Source organism: Vollenhovia emeryi, unplaced genomic scaffold (assembly GCF_000949405.1).
Source record: "Vollenhovia emeryi isolate VEMERY1.0 unplaced genomic scaffold, V.emery_V1.0 DF939157.1, whole genome shotgun sequence".
Lineage (NCBI taxonomy): Eukaryota > Metazoa > Arthropoda > Insecta > Hymenoptera > Formicidae > Vollenhovia > Vollenhovia emeryi.
Window position 1 is genome coordinate 1,529,865 of NW_011967209.1, and position 9,854 is coordinate 1,539,718.

General features: G+C 37.7%; 1 protein-coding gene across 2 annotated transcripts in view; it reads right to left on the reverse strand.

Annotated features, from left to right (window-relative positions):
* Positions 1-2,700: 2,700 nt before the first annotated feature.
* The window catches only part of LOC105564963 (regulating synaptic membrane exocytosis protein 2-like), a 66,141-nt gene continuing 58,987 nt past the window's right edge, over positions 2,701-9,854 (reverse strand). Inside the window, exons 15-18 of one of the 2 annotated variants that reach the window (XR_001009163.1) lie at positions 6,159-6,370; positions 5,944-6,083; positions 4,832-5,862; positions 2,701-3,789 (exon numbers count right to left, since the gene is read on the reverse strand). Coding sequence is in view for 1 of the 2 variants with exons in the window: in XM_012017756.1 (XP_011873146.1) it covers positions 3,787-3,789; positions 5,728-5,862; positions 5,944-6,083; positions 6,159-6,370 (490 nt within the window). In the remaining variant the exon portion in view is untranslated. The remainder of the gene's footprint in view (positions 3,790-4,831; positions 5,863-5,943; positions 6,084-6,158; positions 6,371-9,854) is intronic. The other variant, XM_012017756.1, reaches the window with a different exon arrangement.

Consider the following 9,854-nt stretch of genomic DNA (forward strand, 5'->3'; position numbering starts at 1 on the left):
GTCGAGATCGATCGCAAAAACGATCGACGGAAACGGTGATATGCTACGGTCTAATCACTTCCGGCTCCCGGTGCGTTCGGATATATTACGAGTCGTTCGTGAGCTTACGATATAAGATTACAAGATCGCCCAGGCTTGGACTTCCTCCTGCGAGAATAGTCGACCGTTCATTTTACAGTTCGATATATCGTGCAAAGCCTCCCTTCTTCTTTCTTCTCGCTCACACGCAAGCATACGCACATTCTCTCTCTCTCTCTCTCTCTCTCTCTCTCTCTCTCTCTCTCTATTTTATTTTTCCAGCTCATCTCATGCATCTGACGCACGCACGCACACCCTATCATAGTTGTAAACCTAAATTGGCTCTCTAAATTTGACAAAAGTGGTACCCCTTGGCTCTCAGGCATTTTCATTCGCGTAATGTTGCTTCTTTGTTATCGTTTGTTAAATATCCATCTTATTTTTTCTTTCCCTCGATTATACGCCCCCATTTTCGCATTAGCTTCTACTATTCGAATCGATAATAGTTCTCGGGGTTTCACCCCGATCTCTTTCATTGAGTTAATTAATAATATATAGGTACAAAGTCGGATAATAATTTGTGTTCCATAGTTTCGTAGTTTAATATTATATATATATATATATATTATATATATGTGTGTGTGATTCATGTGACGCGCGTGTCCGATCCTAGAATTGAGCATGCCTATGTACAAATGGGCATGGCAAGAATAGAAATCGACGTGCGCACTCCTCGCGCTGTTTCTCATGACAAGTCGACGATTCTAATCGGTATCATACGGGATCGCATTAGTATTGTTACTGTAGATAACATTCGCGACGAGAGGATTTACGCTACTTTCGTAAATGTTTTCACGGCACGCAACTTCTTCTCGATACCGAGAACGAATTTTGTCTGCCACTTTTTTTTTGTCGCTACTCTACTACTCGCGGTACGCACAGTCGTGTAACAATTGCGAATTCCTCGATTACTCTAAGTCGCGTACGCGAGCGCAGTCTTCGTAAGTTTTCGCGATACAAATACTACGATTTCTCCCAGCTCTAAGTGTAACTTAAACGGATTTGCGCCGATCGTCCCACTTGTCGAGAAAACGCAAGAAACAGCTGGCGAAGAGAGCCGAGTGTCGAGTACAATTTCCCGAAGAATCTTATACAGCCGTCTGTAAACGACGCATTACAAACTGAGGATTTACCTAGTAGTCTTGTATATTTCATCGGTTAACTATTACAGAATTATACGTCGTCCCACGATCCTGATAAGTTCGTGCACTTGCAAAATATGTACTTAGAAATCCAGCTTATAGTAATATCTTTTTTTTCACAGTACTTTACATATACACCTCTCTTTGTCTTCTGGATAGAGCTCTATTTTTCTGTCTTTGTTTTCTCACGAGTAAAAAAGCTTCTTTCTTTTTGCTGTACGCCTCTAATGCAAGCATGTTATAGATATGATAAGATACCACGCTTTTATACAATCCCCTCCCTCCCCCCCACATCCGTTCCCTAAAGCTCGATCGCGAGAAAGTTACGTTATCTAGGATTTATCAGTGAACAATCGGATTATCAGTGACATCTACGTAGCTCATCTGTCAAATTAACGATACTCGTTATCTCATTCGTCAAACTCTAAGCTAAGTCTTACGTCATAACTCACTTAACGACGGACTGCATGTACTTCGATGACTGCACGTTTCGATATAATCTCAGCACGCGTATCAGACCTCGCGCTTACATTATTCTCAATCTTACATCAAAGGATCGCGCTGCGGATCGCATAGAGATATTGATATAGCGTAGAGCGGAAATGCGAGTGCGAATGAGACAATCGTTTCAAATTGCAAAGCAAAATATTATACTTGGTCAATCATAGTAAGAATTGTGGTAAGAGAGCGTCGACGTTAAATGTCGCTGAATCTTGCGATTTTAATGAATCGAGTAACGCGACGCGAATTATAGAAATTTCTCTACGTTTGAACCTATACCTCTATCAAACTTTTATAGTAAGTCGGAAATTTATAAAAATATACGTAATGTAGCCATATATATTGAAGCTTGCAACGCCACTTGTCAATTTTTCTCGATAATATCCAAGGAGTACCTTCCAACTATACAATAATTCGTAATCCAAAGTATGTCACGTAAAAAGCTCACTTCATGAGATATTAACAAGACTCACAAAGAAAAACTGCGCAGTGTTTCAATTTGTAGTATTCGCTTAGCGTGTCGACTCGCAAAAGTGCACCTAAATTGTGACATAAATATTAATGTAAATTGTAATGGTACCAGGAAAATATTGAAAACTCGCTATTTTTCAGACTTTCCCTCGTTTTTCCAAATCTCATACACTATAATTAAATTGAAACGTTGCCTTTTACACGAAATTTACACGCTAAATCTTAAAAACTTGACAAAAAATAATGTTCTTTCTCTCCCCCTCTCTCTCTCTCTCTCTCTCTCTCTCTCTCTCTCTCTCTCTCTCTCTCCCTCTCTCTCTCTCTCTCTCTCTCTCTCTCTCTCTCTCTCTCTCTCTCTCTCTCTCTCTCTCTTTCTCTCAGAGGGCACAAATGTAATTATTTACTAAGTCACAGCAGACGTGCATGTGCATGCTCGCTGAATATATTTTCGCGAGTGTTCGAAGTACGCATGAAGAAAGATCGAACACATAGCACGATAATTAAGATATAAAATTAATGGCAAGCATTTTTATACGCGTTTCTTACAGAGATTTACAAAGCCTCTTAAATATTTAGTGGCATTTCACTGTTTTTGTACAAAAATCAGTACGAAAGAGAATTTTTTGCCGCGATGTATCCCGTTTACGCAAGTTATATGGGCGGTTTTGTCTTCTCAATTTGTTTCAAAATCTGGTTCTTCATACGTGAATGAAATCTCTAAATAAAGCTTTCAAACGAAGCTGATTCATAATTGTTCGGGTAGCTTCTTCATTCTGTCTTCGAGATTGTTAATTTAACGAAAAGATCCAAACTAGATGTGTAGGAATCGATTTATCAGTCTGCTTCGTACTTGAGAAATATAGTATACATATGCCTGCTCCACATTTTCTACATCATACTAATTACCTCATTTTTTTAGACACAGATTATTAAACGATATCTAAAAAGCCAAGAAACACGTGCTAATACGATAACCAATAACGTCGGTATTCAGTGAACAAACTGTGTAAATAATTGTATCTTCGTACATTCTAATTATTTCGATGCTAATTACTTAGAAAATGTTAAATCCGATCGAGTTTATGTAATTAACGGAAAATGCCAAAATTATAACGACGATCATCGTAAAAATCGTAAATCAACGAGAATATAAAGTAAACATCATTACCCATTCAAACCTGCGCGCACATATCGCAAATTTTCACATTTCAGCGTTATTATAATATTTACATTAAATAATATATACTCTGACGGTGACATTTTTGACTAAAAATTTTACAACATTCAATGTCTTTTTAGCCGATCGTTTCGGAGATCGACATTTAGTACTTGAACTGTCCTAAATTATATACAAAGTTTGGAAATGTCTTCTCATTTTGAATGTCTCAACATTTTAAATCTCTCACATGCCGATCAAATGAAGTCCATGACCGTTTGTCGCTTCATACTTCTCTCACTATGTTCAATTTCTTACTCACTTAACCACATATAGATTCACTGAAAACGAGTGTCATTGATCGTTTCACATCTTATTGATCTAGTACACCATATTTGAGTTCACATCTATCCCGAACTTGCTTGATTTAGTTTGTTTTCACTGCAAATAAAATAAACAAACGTGTTACTAATCATGAAATACATAACATCACTTACTTCTCATGAAATATTGAATGATAAAGGTTCTCGTGCACGTGTGCGTGAGACGCAACCTACGTCACCATGTACATATATAAATTCAGGATTGTTCTATCGTGAGATTTCAGCACCATTCAATATCTCACACCGATTGATTATCTTAAACAACATTTCGAGAAAATATACAAGAGGATACATAGGACTCCGAATACGGCACAAACTTACCTTCATTTACTTTTCGTATGTTTTTTTTATTCTTAAAAATTCAAGCATATATGTAAGTATCAAAAATTCTCACGATTCATCATATATTTACAAGGAAGCTTCAACTAGTCATGAAGAATAATAGTACTGTGCAAAGGTCGAAATTAATAACGTGATGTATCAAGCAATATCAGGAAGTCTATAAAAATCGGTCTTATATGGGCAAGGAAAAATGTCAAACTTACAAAATGCAAATATAGTAAATTCCAGGATTAATGGAAATCGAACTTTTCCCCACGTCGAACGAAATTTCGTAGGCAAAGGCATATATTCCTTCTACAAGTTCGGAAAGGTAAAATCGATGCACATAGCACAAGGCAACGAAGTTTCGACCGCACATACGATAACGTAATCTCGTGTAGTTTCTGTTATCGACTCTATGTCGCTACTTCGAAGCCGAAATGGAAGTACTTTCATATAGGGCAGGCATTTTCAAAGAAGAAGAGGAGATTTCTATACAGAACGGTGGAAATGAAAAGAAGATATTGGCAACAACAAATGTGTATCACGATTTCACATGGGTACTTGAGAAAATCAATTGAAACGTTAAATGTCCCCGAGAGAGGACATTAAACGAGTGATATTGCTGTACTTGATCGTCAAGCTATCGCGAATAGATATTGCAATCATCCCGCGATCGATTGCAATCGTGCCGGCGCCTTTTTATTATCGCCTTTTATGTACCCACGTTAAATCATTGTCCAACTATCTACGAACGATGCCTTCATCTCAGTGCGTACCTAAAACTATCTGGCGCTCCGGGAACATGGCTGCTACGTCTACATCTAGTCTACATACAGACTAGTGGCTCGTCTGATATGCCGTACATGATATGTGATGTACTAGTGGTGTTTCTAGAAAGACATATCCTTCCGTACGTTCTCTCACTCTTTTGCAAATTCTCGATTCGCCTTTGCGTTGCACACATATCTCTCGTTTTCATTCCGGTCCCGCAGAATTTTCTATTATCCGTACAATCGCACTTCTCATACTGTGTACCCATCATTATGTACGTATCGTTAAACTGATTTTACCGTATTCAGAGCCAAACGTCACCCGTTAAGTAGCTTTAGGCTTCGACATTAATAGCCTACGGGGGATACGCGTAGGGTGTGTAAGATTCTTTTCAATTCTGTCAATCGTAGTGAAGAATATGTAACATTACGACAGGATAGAGAATCATTTATATACTTCTCTCAACTTTTATACGCTGGATGTAGCGGTAATCCGAACTCTCTCTCTCTCTCTCTATCCCCTAATATATTTACGTGTTACTACATATAATATCATCGAGCGATGACTTTATGCGTGTCACTTAAGTTATTAAAGACGTTTATAACAATTTCCATACACCTTCTAATTATTTAATCAGTTAAAGTAAACGTAATACTATCTTGTACATCGAGACTCGTGCATTTCAGTATTTTGTTAATGATAAAAGCGACTAAGTGCACCGCGACAGGAGCTCGAACTCAATTGTGTCTGCTCTACTTTGTCTACTGCAAGAAACTCAAACATCTCCTCAGTAAACACGCGTATAAAAGGAATATTTCGGTACGTTCTTTTAGATTTTAAAAGAATCGAGAGACGTAACCGAAGATCGACGAGACAAAGCAAGGGATGGAGCTCCACTGACCAGGGCTTGGGTGTCAAACAGCTTGTACCATCCGAACACCATCTGACTCAGGTCCAGCTCATCCAATACGATCTGTGCAATACCCATGAACACTTTTTTCCCCTCTAACCGACCATAGTCGCCCCATACTGTCACCTGGAGTCATAATGATGTAATTAAATATGTGCGCATAAAGTTGTAAGAATTGGAGAGAGGAAAGAAGAATGATGCATGTACCTGTAATATACAACCCCGGCAGTTTTCTTTGAAAGCCAATAATTGCTGATAGAACGGATCCAACGTTTTTCTGGCCATCAAAGTTTTCGCTTTCTCTATACATCTTTTACCGTTCACCAGATACAGCTTTACGTAAGGAGCTGAAATGAGAGCCGAAGCTAAGCACGTCCGCATCACTTATCGGTGATGATCAAGTTTATCCAAGTTTAACTAACCTGGTATTACTTTGCTGCCTTGTTTCGCTTTAAGATCTTTGGCACGTATGACCTCTACTTCAAGGTAACCCTTCGTGTGGCTCAACGACAGTTGAATTTCGCCGAGGCAACGGGCACCGAGTGCTTGCCTTCCGACCACTTGGCCCGGTCCAAGATCTTCGATGAAGTCTCTCAACTGCCCTTCGCCTGCCATACGCAGACTGGGAGACCAACTGCAGTTTTCAAAATTATACATTTAGCAAGGGAACGCAACTCGTTCGGAATAGTACTACGAAAAGTATGAAGTATGATTCGAAAGAAAACGTTTGAAGAAGTAAAAGAAGACTCGGGTGAGAGAAGAGTGAAAATTTGGCTTATAGCGTTTACCGTGCGACCAATGGAAAAGTGGAAACTCTATACTTAATCAATTTTCCCCTTTCCCTTCTCTTGCTCGCACACTAAACTTGTACAAACTTATGTGCGGAACATGATTTTGACTGTTCTATGCGCGGTAATCCACAATTGAAAAAAAAAATTAAGCCCGAAAACTGCAAGCCGAAAATTATATCATTCGAAGGATATTCGCTGAATGCAATGAAGAAAATGCGAAGGATAAAAACCATAAACGAAAACAATATTCCGCAGGAGCGAGGGACAATTCTCGCAAGCCTTCGACGAAAGTTATAAAAGATAGAGAACACACCTCATTCAGTTTGAGATAAGAAGAACTCACGCTGAAAGTGTAGTGTCAGTGTATAGTGAGTAAATATAATATTATACACATGGAAAAAGAGATTATATAAATCAGTTTCAAAACATACCAGACTGGCTAATGCATGCACTTTAATCTAGATGCGCAGAGAAAAAGATTTTGGGTAATTATAAACAACAGTAATCAATCCGCTTCGATACACACGACCGAGGGAAGAATGTAACGCAAATAATATATAAATGCAATAATCAATTAAAAAGGTACAATATAAAAATTTTACTTTATATTCGACAATTTTTATGCGACTGAGTACTGTTTCTTCTGCTCACATTTATCTACTTAACATGCTTCACTAAAATCTTAGGAGTAGAAAAATTAGTCAAAAAAATTTACTTAACTTACACTTACTTGTTGTCGCTATGCTACGCGCCCTTGGGAAGATTACTAAAGCTAAGCAGATCTTTTAAAAAAATTTTGCTATAAATATAAATGTCCATATCGAGTGTACAGTCATATTCAATGTTGTTATTCTAATAACTAGCTAATACTTAGAAATATTTTCGAAGTATCTTATGAAATAAATGTACATCTCTTTTTTTGTGCCGTGATTACATCTAATAGCGTTCTCAGTTGTACTGCTATAATTGCTATATGATTTTAATACTGTGATGCCATTAATAAGTGCGACAGTATATTTGAGTGTCGGGCAAAGTCATAGGAATAGAAGTTCACACACCCGATTGCACCCAATTACTTTGTCCGAGGTTCCGAGCATATATAGATACGGAATACCCGCTGCCAAGGGGTAAAATGATAATTATCAAAGTCATTATTCGTAAACATCTTGTGCTGAACCGATCAGAACGCTTACACCCTGCAAATCGTGCGCATACCTACATTTAGTCTATTCTTAATCGTCCACTCTGTTCCCTCGAGCTGGCTCTGTTCCTTTGTACTTTAAGAGGTACATACGCTGTACAATACCTATTCTACGATATATCAAACACACTTTATGGAAACGACAAGAGAGCCATAAGACAGAAGGGATTACTTTCCAAGGAGCGTCGATATCTCAATAAATAGTATATAGCCCACTATATATAAAAGACAATGGATCGTACAGAAGTAGGTGGAGACCATTGGGAAGACACGGGGGGGGGGGGGGGGGAAGGCCTGCGAAGACATTCTTAGGGTGACATTCGGCATATTCACAGGGTCTTTCTTACCATGTAGGTAGAGAATATCACTCCGCGACAATGAGAGATATCACACTGACATATAATAGATACAAAAGTGCGTGTGTGTACGTGTGTACATGTGGTGTATGTGTGTATATACATGTTATATATGTGCAACGGTGCTCCGAGGTAATGCGGTACAATCATTTGCCACAATCAAGCAATTAAGCCAAGACGACAACAACACCGATAATGAACGACATTATTTTTTATGGGCGCTTTCGTTTCTGGAGCAGGGATAACAGAATGTCGATAGTAAGTTAAAAGGAGACAGAAAGAGACAGCAGAATATAAATTCCACAGCCAATTCGTCGAAGACTATACCTCGTAATACATATTTTCTCCTCGCATTATAAAACTAACGTACAGTAAAAGTATTTTATTGATACAAAAAAATATTACATTTCCTAAAATGTAATCCTGATTATGTAAATTATTATTCAATTATTATATGGCAGAAACTCACTAAAATTAAAAAAGGAAGAATAAACAGGTGTAAAAACAAGTTACTCGTCTTGCAGTAAAACATGATACAAACGTTGAATTTTTGATTTTTACATGTGGCTTTCATACAATAGCGCTTCGTTTAGTATATATGATAAATCGAGAAAGGGATTATGACTGAGAAAAGTCATGGCTAATCGGAATTGCAAATTGACGAAAATTGAAGAGGCATGAGAAAAAGCGTGTGGCCGCAATCACGTAATTATACAGTTCAAATCATGAGTATTGCTGACATATCTTCAATCACGTTTGAAGATTTAATATTCAGTCTGGAGTGTTTGCGATTTTCTGTGTGGAGATCTTGATGCATAAGGAATAAGATAAATAAGCCAGCAGAATTATTCTTTGTCTATAACTAAGATGACTATGTTAACAATTTATGAGTCGATGACTCAATGTGAGTTAACAACACTTATTTTAATATGTGCAGCGCATAAATAACAATTTTTCCAATTAACAGTATCTTTGTAAACGACAAAGAATAAGTTCCCATCGGTTAAAGAATGAGGAGGCAATAAGCTGGCGTGTACGTTGATAAACGAAGCAATGAGCTGTGAGCTGTGAATATCTCAATGGAGGTAATGGACTCACTAAACAATATTCGAATTCGCAAGTAGGCGCATAAATCGATGATAAGCGATCTGCAGTTACATCAACGCTCAACATCGTAAATTTTAAGAGCTCTTTAAAATACAAAATCCAACAAAACAATAGAACTTATATTATAAATTTATATTAAATTACACGCTTATGTATGCGTTTAATCTCGTCCTTTCATTAAACATTTTTATTTTATTCTTCCACTTTTGTTAGTTCAAAACTATTTGATACATATTTTATTAAGTCTGATTTTCTAATATACATATTTAATATGCAGTAAAAGTACATTCTAAATGCAAAATCTGTCACTCTAGAATATTTCCAGTATTCTCCTCTGGTAACAGATTAATTAATCAATTTTTGCCATTTATTTCGTACAGCTCAATTAAAACTTACAGCTCATCTCATTTCGTCAAGGTACACGCGGCCTACAAGGGTAGAATGTAAATGAAACTGCAGAGAAACAGAAGTCGGCAGGACCAGCATCAAATGACAAAAAAGAAGAGACAAGAAAGAAGGGGGGAAGGAAAATAGAAAAAGAGAGAGAGAGAGAGAGAGAGAGAGAGAGAGAGAGAGAGAGAGAGAGAGAGAGAGAGAGAGAGAGAGAGAGAGAGAGAGAGAGAGAGAGAGAGAGAGAGAGAGAGAGAGAGAGAGAGAGAGAGA